Source organism: Nansenia antarctica (assembly GCF_963989245.1).
Source record: "Nansenia antarctica genome assembly, chromosome: 7".
In the NCBI taxonomy this organism is placed as follows: Eukaryota; Metazoa; Chordata; class Actinopteri; order Argentiniformes; family Microstomatidae; genus Nansenia; species Nansenia antarctica.
Genome location: NC_137677.1, coordinates 47,744,125 through 47,764,124, shown reverse-complemented (window position 1 = coordinate 47,764,124; position 20,000 = coordinate 47,744,125). Strand labels below are relative to the sequence as shown.

The following is a 20,000-nucleotide window of genomic DNA, read 5'->3' as shown; positions in this document are numbered from 1 at the left end:
GGAAGAGAGTGAGGGGGAGAGGAGGAGTAAAGAGATGGACAGCAAGAGAGAGAAAAGGTTAGAGGATAGAGAGAGAGATGGGGCTGGATTGGATTGTGTTCAGAAACTGATGCAGAGTGAAAATCCTCAGAGCCACCAAAACTCTTATTAATCCCCCTCCATTCAGTACGACCGCCTGTGCTCGTCTGATTGGGCTGAATTAGATTTTCACTCAGCAAAGGGAAAAAAGAGCCAGTGAGCTGTGCTCTGAATAAATGCTCTGCCCGATGACAGCTCCATATGGTACTACTTTGGATTGAGTCATGGTTCTGTAGGGCCCAGATATTGGCAGTGCATCAGCGTCGCCCCCGAGCACCTGTACACGTTAATGGAGACAGTAAAGAGAACAGGAATCTACACAGCACCATGTTTCAGGAATGTGCTGGTACAGGGGAATTTCTAAACTATCTGACTCTGAGCTAAGGGCCCGGTGTGTGGTGGACATCTGGCCCTAGGAAATGGAATCTCTGGCATACTGACAGGGAAGGAGACAGTCCTTGAGGGCTGCAGTGTTGGTAGATACAAGATAGCCGTGCTCTAAAGAACGATAGTGGCAGATCTGCTGGCTTTTCTTCCCCCGTTTTGAACTCGTAGTCCTCGAGGTCTGGGTCTGGGTCTTCTAGGTCTGAATCAGAGGTGGGTTGAAAGGAAGGAAGGGCAGGAATAAAGTTGAGACTAAAAAGAATTTGAGTTTGACTAGTGATCTTGGTAGATGAATTCTCGCACGTCACACCTGTCACTAAACTATGTTTACTCAACTGTTTCCTCATTAGGAAAGTTGTTTGAAATATCTCCCTCTCTTACACCCATGCTCTTCTTCTTGTTTCCAGGTAGACCTCTCCTCAGCCTCACGGCAGCCCATAGAGGTGAGTGTGACCCCTCACCACACAGTCACCTGACCTCTCATTGGGGCACATTCACATGTCCACTGTGCTTTCTGTGACGGCGCAATGAATCTTTGTTTATGTTTATTATGTTTGTTATGTTTAGGAAGGGTCAGTGGCTATTGACTATGTGATTGAATTGACTGTATACATTGACTGTATTTTGTCAATCACTCATGTCCTGTATCTATACCTTGATACCTATATAATTTGTCAATCTAGATATATAGATAATTTAAACACAGGGAAACAATGGGGACTCTACCCCACCCATAGTTTTGTTGTGCAATGGTAATAGGGAGAAGGTTTATAAGCAATAAATCAGACCTGGCAAGGAATGAATGGCATTCTAAGGATGTTTTGAGGTATGGCATTTCCTCCTTTGAGTGGTAACCAGTATGCATACGTTATGGCTTCAAAAGGTGCATGTTAAACATTGAAAGTATATTTTAACTTTTACATACCCCCCAACAACAACATTACCCATTCTCAAATGTGTGCTTAGTCATGCTGTTCCCATGGTTCTATTGTTTAAAGCGAGAAGTGAAAACCGTAGTGCATACCACAGCAACTTTAAATCCTGTCCCAGACCCAGAGTGGTCAGGGAGCCCATGGAGAGGTCACTCTGAGTGGAGTAGGTAGAGGATACAGTAGGTAGTAGAGGGTACAGTAGGTAGTAGAGGGTACAAATTGGTGGTAGTGTAGGGTAATCTGATTCTATTTCTGTTGTTAGGGTCCCAATAGGCCTGCAAATCATAAGTCGGGACGTTAGAATTATAAGGTTCTATCTCCATTTGTCAAAATTGAGTTTTTTACATAATCTGATCCATTATGTGTTTATTAATGCCTGCGTGGTGTTATTGTTAAAATGTTGACATTTTTGAGTTAGTAATTCATAAAATACAAAGGTTCCATCTCACAAAACATAATGGAATGTAAAAACTTTGACGCTCAATATCTCTGAACTACCCTAAACGGAGATAGAACCTTATAATTCTAAGCTCACGAAGTATCAACTGTATGGGTGAGAGGGAGTCGAATATGCAAACCTCCCATGTATATATGTATATATATACAGTATATAAACACAGCCACACTGGTCTCAGGTCAGTTTGGGTTGTTACCAACTGGCGGTTGTTGAGTCAGGCAGGATGAGCTAATCCTACACCTGCACTAGCTTAGTAGTGGGGCTATTTTGCAACCAGTGTGTATTGTATCAGTATCTAGTTGCACCATAGAAGTAGGGACAGAACTGACATGGCTTACATTTTTATTTTGGCAGTGTTCCAAAGTGTACATCTGGTATGGCCAACAGTTCCTCAACAACCAAGGACTCTATATAGATTTCTTGTCAACAACCAGGAAGTGTCAGTTCTACTTCAGTTCTATAGAGTATCTTGGAACTGCTCAGACAATTTCTTTTTTTGATGGTAAAATTCTCTCGGATATTTGAGGAGATGGTTATCTGTGTTGGCAAGTCAGAGGTAGCAAGTTCAAGACTCAGTCGGAGCAACTTGGATTACGGCGCTACTGTTTTCAACAACTTGATGTCTGTTAATTTTTTTACACTCATTAACTCCTTCCTCTTTAAGATGATGTTTGATGTTTGACCTAGTGCCAGGTGTCCTTAGTAACCTTTGTTTATCAATAACATGGCCATAGCGGAGTGGTCATGGCGGAATGCACCATTGTTGAGGTCTGACAGGGGTTTTTCAGTAATCCCTATTTGGAAGGTTCTGCCATTTTCTTGGCACAGGTTTCCTCCAGCACAAGCAAAACCTTTCCAGGAAGTGAAAAAGGATTGCTTCGCTTTGCTGTGTTTAGGTTTCCATAATTTTGTATAATTTCTTTGAAATTATGTATTTGTATTTGCCCCCGTTGCCCCAGAGGAGTACTTGTACAAACCACCCAGCCTGTCTGGGACAGAGGAGCCTATTGTGTCATCAGCCTTGAGATGTTTCCCATGGCGGCGTCTGAACCGTGCTCCCAGCTTTATGAGGTGTCAGGGTGACAGGTCCGCTTGGCTCTGCATCTGTTGTGATAGAGTCTGCCGTGGGACCAGTGAGTGGGTTTGTACGAGAGCAGGCATTACTTAGACCTGTCACGTCTCCTGTTTTGCTTTGTTAAGTGCTCTTTGATGTAAGGCAGGATGGGCAGGACTGGGCCTCTACTCTGGTCTGGCTGCTCCGGTTGTGTGGTCAGCTCAATGTCGGGAGGCCTCACAAAACACAGGATACTTCAAGGCTCAATGAGTCGGAACGAGTGACTCATGTTTTCACTCGCTATTGGTTCTGCATCCTCTTGGACAGTGTATGAAGTGTAGGAGTGTTAGTGTGTTAAAAGGTAGTAGACAAAGTCCAAAACCCTTGAAGAACTGTCTACTGCCAGGGTGGACATGCAACCCTGGTGTGTGTGTGCATGCTTTTGCTGCAGCCCCAAAATCCTCCCTCTCTAATCAGCAACTGATGGCCAATCAATCAATCAGTCAATCGATCAACAACCAGGGAAAAAAAGCCAACCAGTAGTAGGTTTTGTGCGGTACACACAGCCTGGGTTACAGCATCCCTGTAGTGGGTCAGGCAGCAGTAGGACAGTATCTACCCCAGCTGCTTTCTAGCTTATGCAATCTCTTCTTTCTGGAAAGAGTGTCTCACCACAAATCAAGGATAGAGGCCACAATGTTGGGCCAGTCGGGAGCATGTTCTTCAGCTCTCCTTAGCTTTGGGCAGAGTTGTTTACCCCGGCTAATTTCGAACCACTTTTCTATAAACATGTTTGCACAGCAAATTGTTTTTGGAAGACAGACAGTACTAATCTTGGATGGAGAGCTGTGCAATTCTGTCTGCTTCTATTTTGTGAGTATACTGTATATAGTATGCTTAATATTAGTGCTACGCAGGTGTACTGCCGGTGTGCAAAGCATACTCATGCTCTTGGTGTGATTATTCCAGGGCAATTTAGATATAGTTTTTTTATGTGGAGGCGTTGTATGTGGTTTTGTGGTCATTTAAGAATAGCTTCCATTTCAGCAGTTGCCTCATGTCAACACTCCCATGTTGTTTTGGTATTCTATTTTATTTCTTGGCTCATGTCGGAGGTGAGGTGGAATTTCAGGCATACCTGAGATGATCAAAACCGAGGAAATTACATCGTTATGAAAAAATAAAACAAGTTGAAACATCTGCAGGATGCTGCTGCATTCTCAAACAAGTACTCCCATCAGTAGAATTCAGTCAGAACCAGTTCTATGCTTGGAGGTACAGTAACTGTTTACCTGCTTGGAGACTGTGTTTCCCCTCTATGTGCTCCATCTTGTCTCCAGAGACTGTCTAGCACCTGTCTGAGGATACATTTGTCATCACTCTTTGAATAGAAACCATCACTCTGGGCTGAATTTAATCAGAGCACTCATGCCAAGAAAGTAAAAAGCACAATGCATCTGAAAGGTAACACTTTCCAGGAAGTTTCCAGGAGTGAAATCTTGACCATAATTGCCGTTGTTAAGAGCTAAGAGACTTTAGGATCCATGCTAGTGAGATGGCACAAGTAATGTATAAAGTAAAAAATAAGATGCTTCCAGACTGTATCCAGAGACTGTTTCAAGTTAGACAGAGTAATTACGAACTCAGAGGAATATGTATGTTTATGAAAACAAAGATTAGAACAAATGCAAAACAAAGATGTATAACAGTTAAAGGAGTTAACTTATGGAATACTTTTGAAAAGGAAATGTGTAGTACACTAATAGGATTTTAAAAATTATTTAAAAATAAGATGATTAACAAGTATAAAACAGAGGTTTAAATATAGTTTTTGTTTGGTATTTTTGAACTTTTTGTTGACATGCGTAAGTGAAATTTTGTTTGTAAAAGTTTCAATGTTTTGATTATGCATTCATGGGGAAAAAAACATACATGTAACAAGGGTAGGCGCAATAAGCCACGGCTTCAGCCTACACCTTTTTGGTCCTGGTGTTATGCATTGTGACTGTGTACATTTTTTCATATCTGTATTGTGAATTGTATAGGGGACCAAAATAAACATTCTCAATCTAGTGAGGACTACTGTGAGAAATGTATAGGAAATAGTAAACACACACACACACACACACAGTATTAATTATGATTCAAGGAACAACTGAATGAGTTTTGGTAAAACACGTGGCAGCAGCCTAAATCGAGTTAACAATAAATCATTTACAGATCATGCAATGTTTTTGGGCATTTACTCACACATTTACTCACACACCACTGATTACTCACACACCACTGAGTTTTCAAGACCAAGTGACCTGAATATAGAATCCTCCACTGAGGATGATTAAACTGTCTTGAACAAATAATGTGAAACCAGGTTTTTATTTATTTTTCTTCATGGTTTATTTAAATAGGGTTAGGGTTAGACAAACACAATGACATATTGATAGATCTGGTACCTCTGCTAAAGCATAAACTAGTATACATTCATCACAATGACTGACAGTTCCACCTTCTTACACAGGAAGTGCAGACTGAACCGATCATTGACGCATTGAAGGATCCGAGGAAAAGAAAATGCAAGACTCCGAAGGAAGGATTTCCAGTAGCTCATCTACCCATCAGAACTCTAGAGAGAACTATAGTAGACTACGTCAAGAGTGAGTCCATAGCAATGACAATGAAAGCTTACCAATAAAAAGCACTACTGTACTTAATATTAGGAGAACATGAGTGGATACAATACAGTTAGACTACCTCTGATTCTGTTTTAAGAACAAAATAATGTTTGTGTGTGTGTGTGTGTGTGTGTGTAGTGTATGTAGTGTATGTAGTGTATGTAGTGTATGTCTCTCTGGCTGTCTGACCCGCGCTTGTTGCCTTGGTTCCAGGAGGGGAGCAGAGGGTCACTATGATCCACTGGGACGAGGCTCAGGGCCACCTGAAGAAGATGGGCTACCACGACGGACGCCTCCTGGTGAAGGAAGCGGGGTTCTACTACGTTTACGCCCAGACCTGCTTCCGCTTCTACAACATCTCGGAGCGGGAAGCCTCCGTGCCTTCGGAGCTCCTGAGGAACGCCCAGCTCATCCAGTACATCTACCATGAGAAACACACCTCGCTGCCCATCACGTCTGTGCTGCTCATGAAGACGGGTAGCACGATGCGTTGGGAGGACAGCCAGCACCACACACATTACAACATGTACTGTGCCCAGCAGGGGAGAGGCGTGGAGCTACGGCAAGGCGACGGACTGTATGTGAACGTGTCCAACGCCTTCCTGGTGGACCAGGACCAGGGGACGTACTTTGGGGCGATAAAATTGAGCAATTGAAATTTGAACACAAGAGGAGGGGGGGGGGGGATGTGCTACTGAACGTTTTGTACCTTACTGCCAAAGAACCACTGAGCGAGCACTTGTTATATGTAAGATTACTGAATTTGTTTTTATTTGAGTTGTGGAGAATGCTGAAAATATATGTGTTGTATATTGTTTCTCTATGTTGCTCTTCATCAGCCTTTGGGTGTTTTATGAAGAAGGAAAAATAATTAGAATTAGTAGTTATTAATGTGAGGTGTAAGGAATACCTCAGGCACTCACAAGGCCCTCCACAAGTCCCATAGACGTCAAGCAAGGTTTAACCATGTCTCTCATAGACCCGAACTGCACTTGCTTTTCAGTACAGCATTTCTATTCATTTGATCATCCAGATGATTCGATTGTATTGTGTAACTTTGTTCCCGAGAGCACGTTTGACAATGGTTTTAGTCATAGTATATGTTTTATAAGAATTATTCATCGTTGACTCTGTGTCTGATTTGGCTGTATCCTATCGTAGTGTCTAACGAACAGATCTCCGTGATAAACTCTTGCCAGAACAGCTTTGCACAATAAGTCCCATGTTTTGACTTAATGGCTTTAAGTCATTATTTATATCCAGTTCTTCCCCAGATAGTTTACCAAATGTTGTCATCATATTGGAAAGCACAGATGTTGAGTAATGTTTACACCATTGAACTCTTTTGCTCATCTGTCTCTCTTGAGAGATGGTTAAGTGGATTAAGGATAGAGGATGAGAAGGCGTTTATTCAGTAGTAAACACACCAAGACCGTCTGTTCTTAGTGTTCAACAACAGACAGAGAGAGAGAGACAACACTTAACACAGTGTAAAACAGGCATTATATGGTGTGTTAAGTGTATGTCAGAATATTGAAAGGGGGGTGTAGGTAATTACCCTGTGCCAGGCCTATAAGTACATTGTCAATATTTACAGTGATTTTTATGTATCACTGTTTATTCTGTTTTCTGGGAAAATACTAAAAGGTGAGCTCAGAAGTCTGAAGTGCTCCGTATCTGCATGTGCTTTCTACCTTATTACATGGTAATTACATTAGGCCCTATTCCACTGTTCATTAGGCTGGATTAGAGTGATACATTTTAGTACTAAAATGTGTGGTTCAAAAGTATATGATTTAAAATATATATTATTAGTTTTCCCAAATAGCTCAGTATTGTACCCTCCTCGCCCTGTCCTTGGTAGTTAGCTCTTAGATGTAGTAATAATCAAATACACAAGCAAGTGATCAAAAATGCAAACCACAGATAGCTGGACTGTCTGAAGTGACAAGAACAGAGATTCTTTTCTTATGAAACTAGTGGAACCAAATTGACTTTGGTCCATCTTTAATTTAAAGTTCCTTTTTCATTTTACTCTTCGAGGAGGAAAATGGAAATATGCACTAAATGTATTTATTTATTAGAAATAAAAATGCAGAGATGGATCATTGGTAAAATGATCTGTCTGCTGTAAAATCATGTATATTTTATGTCGGTATTACAGTTGGCAGCACTTAGATAATTAGTAGATGCGCTTTTTTGTTAAAACACAGGGGCTCAATTTTCAATTCTGTATTTATGTGTCTTTGTTCTGACAAGTCTGTGTGCACTTGCCTAGCCAAAGCAGAATATACTGTCCATCATAAGATTGTACCGAAAGTTAAAAAAAAAAATCTCTTTTTTTTTTAATTCAATGTTTATTTATGTCAGTTTTACTAATAAAATAATTACTTTTCTAAAGAGGTTTTATGTTTTGTTCATTCTTTCTTAAATTGTTTGAATGTTGAATGTCAGAGGATGTGAAAAAACATCATACAGTCAGTGTCACCAGCCCTGGGGTCATTACCACCATGCAGAGAAATGCTAAGAACAACTTCTCTGTCGTTACAATCACGGTCATAAGGTGTAACCCACCCACCTCCTCTAAATCATTACAACCATGGTCAAACAGTGCAGTACAGTACATCCACCCTCTAGCAATCATAGCTCTGCTAATTCGGTGTAGATATCTAGACCACAGGGGGACCTGAATGATCTTCATTCTATGGGTCTGCACTGAAAGGGCCTTAATTTATATGGAGAGCAACATAAGCCAGACAATCCCTCTATTGTGTTTCGTGTTTTCACAAGCATATGGTCGTAGGATAGTTGGCGTTCACACGTCTGTTTTGGAGGGAGACCTCACATGGTTCCCAGCGCGTTGCTCAACAATGTCCTGGGTTGGCGATGCAGTGGTTTGTAACGGAACACTAGAGTGAGGTACATATGGACTTGATCAGTTCTTCAATTTCGACATTGCTTTCAGACAGTGATCTGATTTCTAGTATTACGTATTCCCATTCTCCTCCAATAAGGTCCTTATGCTGCAGTATCTTTCGTAAATATCTTAAATAGGAAGCATCAGTTCTAATGTTAGGTTGGTTTCTGTAGACAACGTGTTGTACCGTGTGAAAAGAGGCTGGCGCAGAAAATGGTTTAATCTATTGAGATTTCCATATACTTCACAAACAATGCTCACTACATTTCACAATGTTTGGAACTACATTCAGTCTTCTGCTCTCTTAAAATGTGCATTTCACAAGGCTCTTGTATTTGAAATTTAAATAGCCTAAGTATACAGTCGACTTCCGCAGTTGGTCCTTCTTTTGAAGTGACTTGATTTCTCAATAGTTGGCAAGAATAGTTTCTTGGAGAACAAACCATTAGAATGTGTTGTGTCAGTAAACATAGTGCCAGGCTTGGCCAATTGCAAATGCACACACGCACACACGCACGTGCACACACGCACACGCACACACACACACACACACACACACACACACACACACACACACACACACACATGCACACACACACACACACACACACACGTGCACACACACACACACACACACACACACACACACACACACACACACACACACTACACTACACTACACTATACTACACTACACTCACTCACCATGGTACATAAAAGAGCTCTATTTGGCAGAGTCAGAGAATTTACCGGCTTACTTTATTGTTCACATGTGTATAAACACAAAGCGCTACAGTAATGAAAGGCAATTGCCCAAACCAAGACATGTCAATGTTAGTATGTAATTCAACCTACACAGGACATAAAATATTTTATAGTCTCTCACCAGTAAGAAAGACCCGTTATTGCTGATGTTGTATTTTAAAAATTCCAAACAGTGTCAGGGGATTGAATAATCCATGATGATCTGTTAAAGACAGGTCATAAACATGTTTAACTAGACTAATGACTTATTGTACTTGTATTCTGTATATTGTATTATATATATATATCATATATATTCAGCAACGTCACAGACATGACTTCAGTGCCCTCTCCCAGTCTCTCTCTGTCTCAGATGAAAGGTAGAGCTGTTGGTTTGAAAAACAGTTGGTTTGTAACTATGAGGGTGTTTTCCTCAGTAAGGACCATGAGAGGCATTGATACAGAACGTCATGCCATTAGTGAACTATGGGTGCTTGGGTTTATAGGGTTTTGTGGTTTTGGGGGAAATAGCTCTGAGAAGTCCGATTTATGAAGCAGCTGGAGGCTCTGTTATGCACCGTCAGGCAGTCAGGTTGCCTAGCAGTTTGCACGCTCACACACCCACATACATACACACACATACATACACACACACACGCACGCACACACACACACACACACGCACACACTCCTTTGCTGAGTCAGCGCGGACAGCTATTTTCACAAGCTACTCTCTCGCCCTTTGTCTTTGCCCCAATGTAGCCCAGACATACTTAACATTTGTAGTTGACGTTTTTACCGCTTGGATAACACTAACATTTGTATTTTTAAAACAATAACACTGTGAGATTTACTGGAGATTGTGTAGACGTTTGGGCGTGAGATAAAGAGAGGGCCATTATGAGGCCTTGTCAGAGCATGTATGGGTAGATGTCAGCAAAGTGGAAGTCTGCCACATGGCTTTCCCTTCCTCACCTCCCCTCCCAGGTCCCTCACCTCACCTCACCCATCTGAGTCTTCAGGACCTTGGACAGCACACCAGCAATGGGTGGGCTTCATCATAGATGGAGGACGGCCATGCTACAGTAGAGCAGTCACCAGTGAATGTCAATGAACGCCCACTGGGCACCAACCCATGGATATGACGTGTGCTCGCCCGCCTCACTAAAGCTACTGTGGTTGTCAGTAAGGCTGCTGAGCACACCTGTATTTGCCCTGGTGATCTCTCTTCCTGTGCAGACTAGTGGGATGTGAGTGGCATTAGTGATGACCTCATTAAAGAGAATCTGGGAGGTATGACATTGTGTGCAGTGCTCCTCCTCCATCTCTTTTGTTTCAATGTTGGTTGTGGACTCTTTTCTTTTTCTTTCTTTTTTCTTTTCTTTTTTTGTTTTTGTTTTACATCTGTCACAAAAATGTTGGTTAATCTGAATGAATTAGGCATACATCTTTCTTTGTAAAAATGTTTTTCTTTCTTTCTTAAGTCTGTTTTAATTGAACAAATTCCACATTCGGGCCTTGTAAACCAAATGCTATATGTTCCGATCATTGGTTAACCCACAGATTCAGTCATGTGACTTTAAATTATACCCCGAGGAGGAGGGAATGTTATTAAAGTAAAAACAGGAAAGGTTGTGGTTTAACACACACACACGCACACACACACACACACACACACACACACACACACACACACACACACACAGAGGGAATCCCCTGTTGACTCACAAATAAAGAACTATCAGTAATCTCATTGTCATCCCTCTGTATTACAACATGTAGATCCATCATACAATTCAGACTTGATTAGGAGACCTGTAACCTCAGTGCCGTGGTCCAATGAAATCATGATGATAATGATGATGATGATGATGATGATGATGATGATGATGATGATGATGGTGATGGTGACAATAACGACGATGATATTGGGAATTATTGTGATCTCATTAGATTACTACGCCATTACCTCTGGCTGCCTCTGGCTCTGGTCGTGTGTTTTCTCCAGATAGTACTGGTTTCTAGGTGACTCAGTCAGTTTTCTGAGGGTGGAGAGGACTGAACAAAATAATGTTTTTCTGAATTCTGAGAAAACTATGTTTACTTACTGAAGCCAATAAAACGGTATAAAAAGGTATTCAAGTCATAAAATAGTCTGCCAGTGCTTGTTTGACATAACATCCTGCCATGCTGTGAGTATATTCCAAAAGTCTGTGTTTGACCTGTGCTACATATACTGTACATGTACGTGAGTGTATCAGGTCAGAGTGGATCTGACCTTTGTTGCAGTGAGCGTCTGACCTTTGGTTCGATGATGGCAGTGGATGACTCAGTTCAGGGTTGTGCCAGGACAGTCAACATATGAGACCTAAATCAGTGTAGGCTCCCAGACTTCCCAAACCACCAGCAACAACAAGCAACACACCCAGACTGAAGCCTAGCAGGAATGTCATTCATATGGTCCTGATTTCCCCCCTCCCTCCTGCCCTCTTTCCATCCTATGTGGAGAAGACAGCCCGTTGGATCAGTCAGATGGGGATGGCTCGTCTCCAGCTGGTTATTTGCTTGCGTAGACTTCTGCCCACCAGCCACATGCAAACACCGGGGTTATAACTCTGCTAATCTTTCTTTTCCGTTAATAAATTAGGAGACTTTAAGACTCCCAGCTCATCATCTGTAAGCGACAGTTGCTATGCATTACATATGTAAATTGGCAATAATGTCTTCAATTATAATTGTAAAAAAAAAAAAAGGCTTACCAATATAAGAGGATAATACTTTAATGTAAATCGAGGAGGACAGCATGTCACTATGCAGCCAACGCACAACAAAATATAAAATAAAACAGTATTTATCAAGGTGGAAAAGGCCAATGGCAAGTTTCCATTTTGCGTTATTTACCATAACTCAAAAAATAATTTTTCCATTTTACCGCTCAAGTGAACGCGCTGGATCTCTCTATGTCAAACAAAACCACGTCAGCTGCGGTGTTTTTTGTTTGATGCTTATCTTCTGCTTGTCACTGGAACAAACAGCTTTTTGTTAAAGCAGCAGTTTCCTATAAGTGCAGCCACATAGCCTGACATTGATCAGTGACCACACAGAGTATCAGACGCTATGGCAGTTAATCTCCTGATCAATTCTCTGCATGGTTTTATCTGTGGAATCTCTGGTCATTAAAACATTCTTGGTTTTTCCCCGTTCACAGTGCACGGCTGTGAACTCACTAGCTGTCAGCGTACGTTTTAGCAAGGTTTTTGGCACATCAGACGTGTTCTCAGATTACGTTGTAACAAGAGGTATTATGTGCCAGCAGCCTTTCAACACGTATACATTGACATGTGTACATCACCAACACCGTACAGGACAGTGCTTACTGAATTCTCTGTTGGTCTATTTTGGTCTCATTGAGGATGAGAAAGGACAAACTTGAGATTAATCTTAAAATATTGTCTCTGAGCTGTCACCTTTAGCATAGAATGTCCACAACATTGAGAACATAACAGGTTCGTCAGGTTTAAGAGAAAGCTGTGGTTTTGAAAATGGACTTGGATAGAAGTCAGGAATGATGAACTCAAAACATCAGAGAGGAGTAGCCTACAGTATCCTTAAAAAAAACGGATGCCACTGTCCATTGCAGTTACCTGCTAAACAATATTTTAATTGGCTAATTTAACACTTCATTTAAAATTGAGAAACCTGCCAATAACTAAGCGCTGGGCCTTTACCTGTTAAAGCAACACTTGAATATATAATATATATAATAATATAATAATATATATAATAATATATAAATATTATAATCAAATATGTAACAACTATAGTGTCCATATTTCACCCGAAACTCAGTTTGCCATCAACTCTTTCGGAAGTCTACTTTGACTACTTCCAATCCCATTCCTGTTCTACAGTGAGCCGAGGCCCACACCTCCTCCCGAGAGAAGAAAGAGTTTACGTAACTGACAACCAGACGGAAAACATACTCTTCCTCATGGTTCTTCACCATGCCATGCCACCTGGGCCATCTGTGTTGTATCCCCCTAAAATGGTTTTGGAATATTCCTGTTACCCATTGAATTACCAAACCAATGTTTCTCGTTACCGAGACAACCAGTGGGTCTTGACCTGGAGGAAACACAATGTAGGCTGGTGGTGTTCTTGTCTCTTGTAGGCTGACTGTCACAACCATCCTTAGTGATATATTGATGTAGTGATGTGGTCTTTTGAGACGACCTTGTTCACTTCCTGTGATATGAGAAACCAGGGACCAAACATCCAATCACGGCTGTTAACCATTTGCAGAAAGCAGGCTTCTAAACCGCCTAAACCAGCCTTCTAAACCAAGTCTGGAAATGGCAGATTATTCCAGTATGTCATAAACAATGGAATTGTCCTCAGCCGTCAGTGAGGAAATATCATATATCCATTATATACTCCTCAACAGAGTACTGTCTGTCATCATCATGATTGTTCATTTCCCTTTCCCAAAATCATATTACATTGACTGTCACAAATGGCATTTCAAGATGTATTTCCAACAGTTTATCATAGGTAATATAGTTCCTATATAAGTCATTTGGTTTTCCACTGTCATCTAAGTATGACAGAATTGTGTACTTTCTGAACTTTGTTTCGATTGATATTTAATTGAAATACTATAGATGTGTTGACTTATATTTTACATCCATATCTAATCTAAGAATCATGCTTCATAGCATGAGGGACATGCTTGAGAGACATTCTCTCCCTCAACAAACTTCACTTGAGTAGTGGTTCCCAAACGTTTTTTTGTGGCATGACCCATCTAAAATGTTCCACATTTTCCTGTGTCCCTTCAGATAAACAAACCAACGTTTCCTAGCCACAGCCCAGCACAACAGCCTGACCTTGTAGGAGTTGGTCAGAGCCCACCAATTGGTCCAGACCGGCCTAATCTAGAATCGTGATACTCCAACACAATAACACACAGAACAGGACTACTGAAACCTCTGCCCTAGGGTTACGTGTGCCACAACCTTTGCCAAACATCCTTTTTTTTACCAGAATCAAAAACTTGGGACAGGCACAAACCTGAAAACTCTACTTATGTTGGATTAGAGTAGTAAGACTATGAGACTAGTGTAGGAGAACAGGAAACACACACATCTATGAGCCTGATTATGTCGATGTCTGTGGAAACAGAACACTTGACAGAGAGGACCAGAAGGCTAATCCCGGTTAATCCAGCAAGAGAATTCAAATTAAACAAGTTTCTTTAGTGATCTATCAGTCTGTCTGCAGTAAATCACTACTACTGCTGCAGCAGCAGAGAGGGGAAACAAGGCATCTGCATCTGTCTGTCTGTGTGGTTTGGTCGAGTAACATTAGTCTGGGAAGATTATGGTGTGAGTGGAGGAGAGAACACACACGTATACTGTACACACAGAAATACAGTATACAGTATACACACACACACACACACGCACACACGCATGCACGCACGTACACACACACACACACACACACACACACACACACACACACACACAAACACCTACACGCACACACACACATACACACAGCTGCTTACGGTTATCCTGGCAGGGTGATGAACTCAGTGACACAAGGGCTACTCATGCAATGCTCAAAGATGCACACACACACACACACACACACACACACACACACACACACACGCATGGGAGAAACACTCACTGGGAGGGCACTGTTAAGGATTAGATTACAGAAATAGATTTCCTGTAATAGCACTTTTCCATTATTTCAGGTTAACAGTCCTGTGTCAGTCTATCAATTAAGGTATTAATGAATGTGTGAGTGTCCCAAACATACATAAACAAATGATACTATGAATGAACTATTTCGCCTGTGTGATGAACATAGAAAGGAAAAGTTGAACAGACGAGAGGCCAAGCCCTCCACCTCATCTGGGGATGTTGTCCTGAGGTAGCCTATCAATCCGAATCAACCACACCTCAATCAAGAACCCCATTATCACATTCACATTCCCACATTTCCCCCAAAACTAGGAGTGGTCCCCTAGTTCTCTCCTCTCTCCCTCTTTGTATTGGATGGACTGACATCCGTCTGTCTGTCCTCTGCGGAGACTGATGGGAAAACCTCACACACTGAAGGCTTTCGGCCGGGTCCTGAGTTACAGGTCTGGCAGGGAGTTTGACGTCGGCCGAGGGTCCAAGCCAGGCAAGCGGCAGTCAGTCCAGCGATGGGGGCGTCCAGAGAGCATGTTTTCGATTAAAGCGATTAACAGCACAGGATGAAACCAACAGGGACTTGTCAATCACATTGTCAATTCCTCGTGTTTTGCTGCAGGTTGTTTTTTCTTCTGAAGCATGGCAGATGAAGGCAGTTGTTTTACTGGAAAGCCAATTATGTTAATCATGCCAGGAGCCACAGACCACATGAAGATACACTGTATACACAGTATCCCACACCCTTCTCACACACTCACGGACTCACTCACTCATACACACGCTCATGCACACTCTGCACCTGTAGATCATGTGTGACACACATGCTCACACACACACACACACACAGACACACACACACACACACACACACACACACACACTGTCACACGCACGCACACACACACACACACACACACACACACACACACAGTCACCCGCACGCACGCACACACACACACACACACACACACACACACACACACACACGCACACTCACAAGCAACAAATAAACAGCTTCTTAGGAGGTCAAGCTGATTAGTATGAGCCAGCAGAGTTGAAAGGGTTGTTAAGCCCCCTCACTGTATCTGAGTGAGTCACATAGAGACTGTAGTACGACCACAACACAGGAGCTGGGTTTACAGGCCAAACACTCAGCAGGGGACCGGGCTGACTGGGCCCTACCTGTCAGAGGACTCAACTCCCACTCACACACCTAAATACATACACACGCAACAACATAAAAGCATACACAAACAAACACACGCACACGCGCGGATCCATGCCAGTGAGGACTACTATGAGACATGTATGAGAAATAGTAAACACACACACACACACACAAACACACACACACACACTTACTTCCTGGGCTTGACCTGAAAACATGTATACAGTACACATATTAGATTAGATTAGATTAGATTCAACTTTATTGTCATCGCAGAGTACAACTACAATACAACGAAATGCAGTTTAGCATCCAACCAGAAGTGCAAATAGTGAATTAAGGGAGGGAGGGAGGTGTCCTTGATGATCTTTGCCGCCGTCCGTCGACTCCGGGTTGCCTGGAAGGACTCGATGGTAGGGAGTTTGGTGCCAACGATGCGCTGGGCGTTTTTCACCACCCGTTGCAGGGCCTTCCTGTCGGACACAGTGCAGTTGCCATACCACACTGTGATACAGTTTGTGAGGATGGTCTCAATGGAGCAGCGGTAGAAGTTGGTCAGGATCCTGGTAGACAACTGGGCTTTCATAAGTCTCCTTAAAAAGTAGGCACTGCTGCGCCTTTTTGACCAAGGAAGAGGTGTTAAGGGTCCAAGAGAGGTCCTCAGAGATGTGGACCCCCAGAAACTTAAAGCTGGGAACACGCTCCACCTCCATCCCGTTGATGTAGATCGGGGAGTGTTCACAGCGTCCAGTTTTTCTGAAGTCCACAATGATCTCTTTGGTCTTGCTGGTGTTGACGGCCAGGTTGCTGTCAGCGCACCACTCCGCTAGGTGTTGAACCTCCTCCCTGTAGGCCGATTCGTCATTGTTGCTTATCAGGCCTATCACCGTGGTGTCGTCTGCGCACTTGATGATGGATTTCGATCCGTGTTCAGGGACAGGGTGGAGGAAGAGCGGTTGTCCAACTTGACGAGCTGGGGTCTGTTGGTGAGGAAGTCTAGGATCCAGTTGAAGGCTGAGCTGAAGTCAATGAACAGCATCCTGGCGTAGGTGTTGCTTGTGTCGAGGTGGGTCAGGGTTGAGTGAAGTGCTGTGGAGATGGCGTCCTCCGTAGACCTGTTCTTGCGGTAGGCGTACTGCTACTAGTCCGGGGGGAAGCTGGGTTTTTACGCGGACCAGGAGCGCCTTCTCGAAGACCTTCATGGGGCCGGACGTGAGTGCAACAGGGCGGAAGTCCTTCAGGTTCACTGCAGCAGAGTTCTTTGGCACACGCACGATGGTTGTGCCTTGAAGCACTTGGGGACCACTCCCTGGGCCAGTGACAGATTGTAGATGTCAGTGTAGACCGGGGTTAGTGGTCTAGCGCCTGTCCTGAGAGGTCCTGTCCTGTTAGCGTGGCAACGCTGTCCGGAACACTGGTGTTTAGCCAAGTCTCCAAAAAGATGATCACGTTGCAGTCCATCATCCTCTTCTGTGTGGTAATCCATAGTTTAAGCTCATCCATTTTGTTCGCTAGAGAGCAGACATTAGCAAGGAATGCTCGGTAGGGATAGTTTGTTTGGTTCGCGTCACTGCTGGGCGTGTAGGCCTCCGCACCGACTCCGTCTAATCCAGTTGTTCCCAACGCGTTGAGAGGGTCCCCATCTCGGCGCATCGGTTTCACGAACAACCGCAGACCTGGCGAGTTCGTCTGGAATGCGATTTTGTTCAAATTCCCAACGTTTGCATTGGGAACCGATGTCTAATAATGCATGACGGCAGAAGTCATGTTTGCACGTTTTTCCAGTAGGTAATAATCACTAATTTGCATATCACATAACACAGACAGTAAAATAATGACCACCTTACCTCAAAGAAACATCTGTCCTGGTCAATAGTGTCATTGACAGTACAACCCATCATTCTTTCCACTGTGGGAGTGGGCTGGGTCTACTTTGGTTTCATAGTCACTGTATCCCCTCCAGCACACACACAGACACACACACACACACACACACACACACACACAGAGCACACACATACATGCCTTTGTTTTAGCTGCTTTAGCTCTGATTCAGAGTTGAAAGGGAGTCTTACAGTACACAAGGCTCGCTGCGTCTCCCCTCGCCAACAACAAACAGCCAACGTGACAGATTTATCTTCTATTCAATGAGTATAAATAATGTCCCGATTAGGAATTGAAAGAGCAAAAGTTCATGTGCCCTGGGTGTGGAACGTGTCACTCCCCCTCTCAGGGCCCTGTGTCTGTCCATTGATGCTGACCAGGCACTAATCCAGATTGAAGGCTGTTTATTGAACATTGGTTGTGGCTTTGACATTTCCCACAGAGTTTTGCACATTATTATTATTCACCACAAAGTCAAGTAAAAGGCTGCGTTCAATCAAACAAACCGCCACATGGATTTTCCTTAACCCCGGCCTGATGCAAACCACTTCGCTTAAAGAATTCTGCTTAACAAGTTGAACATTATTGGTCACCAACCCTGGCATTTCCGCCAGCCAGCAACTAACACGCCTAATTCAACATATCAATATTACACCTTCACTGTAATTAGTTCATATGCTAGTGATGTCCTTGAACTACTGTACTACATAGTCTTTCCAGGCAGTGGCTGACTAACTTCAAATCTCCAGCGATATAATTAACAGAATATAATGGTTTCTGTAATGGCATTGTGTAACAGCAAAAGTTAAACTTCCTGACCATCTTATCTGTCTAGCTTTGTTTAGCGGTGGAGTAAAATGTCACCTAACCGCCTTCAGATGATGTGGGACTTCCCGAGTCATTTCCTGTGTTACCACGGTGGTTACCACCAGTGTCGCACCCCCTCTCTGAGATGGAGTTGATAGACAAAGGTTGTTGAGTGGAAAGAGATTAAGAGATGGAGATGGTGAGAGAGACTGACTGACAAGAAGAATTCCTAGATACAGTATATGATGAACTGAACAGTAGTATGGTTACACTTTAACTGCTCCTCCTGAGACTTCTACTGCCCCCCAGCACTGCGTCTCCTGAAGACACCCCCTTTTCCCCTTTACTGTGTCCCCTAAAACTTGTATTGCCCCCCTTGTACGGTTTCTCAGTTTCTCCAGTGTCTATATAAAAAAATGTTTTTATGTTTTAAGATGGTGATAGAAGAAGATTTTTCGTTCTATCACAGAGACTGCCAATGGCCCCGGGGCTGAGCTGGATTATTCTTCCTGCTACGACTGGTGGATTGATGATTCACTTGCTTAGTCAAATGTATTGATTGTAAGTCGCTTTGGAATAAGGCATCTGCTAAATGCCAAAAATTTAAAAAATGTAAACAAACAGATTCTTATGTATAGCTTACATTTATCACATCACCATGAACCAATGTGCTGTTCAAAAACATGAATTGAGTTGTTACAGTAATTGAACCTTATGTTACCCACTGGATAATGAACTCAGGTTCTCTGTGTAACTCAAGACCATTTAGCGCACTGAGCTAAAGCCTAAGAGCTTACACGTCTCACGTCTTCCGGCACGGTTCGCATAGCATACAAAACCATCTTCCCTACCCATGCAGGGCTAAGAGGGACCAGGTGTAGCTAAGCCAAGGTTCTTGTCACCTCCAAACTGCTGACTTTAGAGCTATGTAATATTCGGAGGCACACTGTCTGGCTCTGAGAGATGTCTCTAAACAAGCCAAGTCAGTGCTGGATTGGTTTGAATACCTCTTCCCGATAGCGATATGTCATTTCTGTCCACCCGGTTCCCGTCAGCGCTAATCTACATGGCTCAATGGTACAGACAGACAGGGAGGCGGCGTGGAGGACCACAACGGATAATGAGAAAGGCGATGCATTTAAGGTATTGCACCTCTAACCTCAGCCACACTGACTACAGTAGGTCCTCCAGACAA

General features: G+C 42.9%; 1 protein-coding gene across 1 annotated transcript in view; it reads left to right on the top strand.

Moving 5' to 3' along the window:
• Nucleotides 1–6,233, top strand: part of tnfsf11 (TNF superfamily member 11) — a gene marked incomplete at both ends in the record, with an annotated part of 7,626 nt that extends 1,393 nt beyond the window's left edge. Inside the window, 3 exons of the mRNA XM_080535703.1 lie at nucleotides 870–905; nucleotides 5,424–5,559; nucleotides 5,791–6,233. Coding sequence (XP_080391829.1) covers nucleotides 870–905; nucleotides 5,424–5,559; nucleotides 5,791–6,233 — 615 coding nt within the window. The remainder of the gene's footprint in view (nucleotides 1–869; nucleotides 906–5,423; nucleotides 5,560–5,790) is intronic.
• Between the last annotated feature and the right edge of the window lie 13,767 nt (nucleotides 6,234–20,000).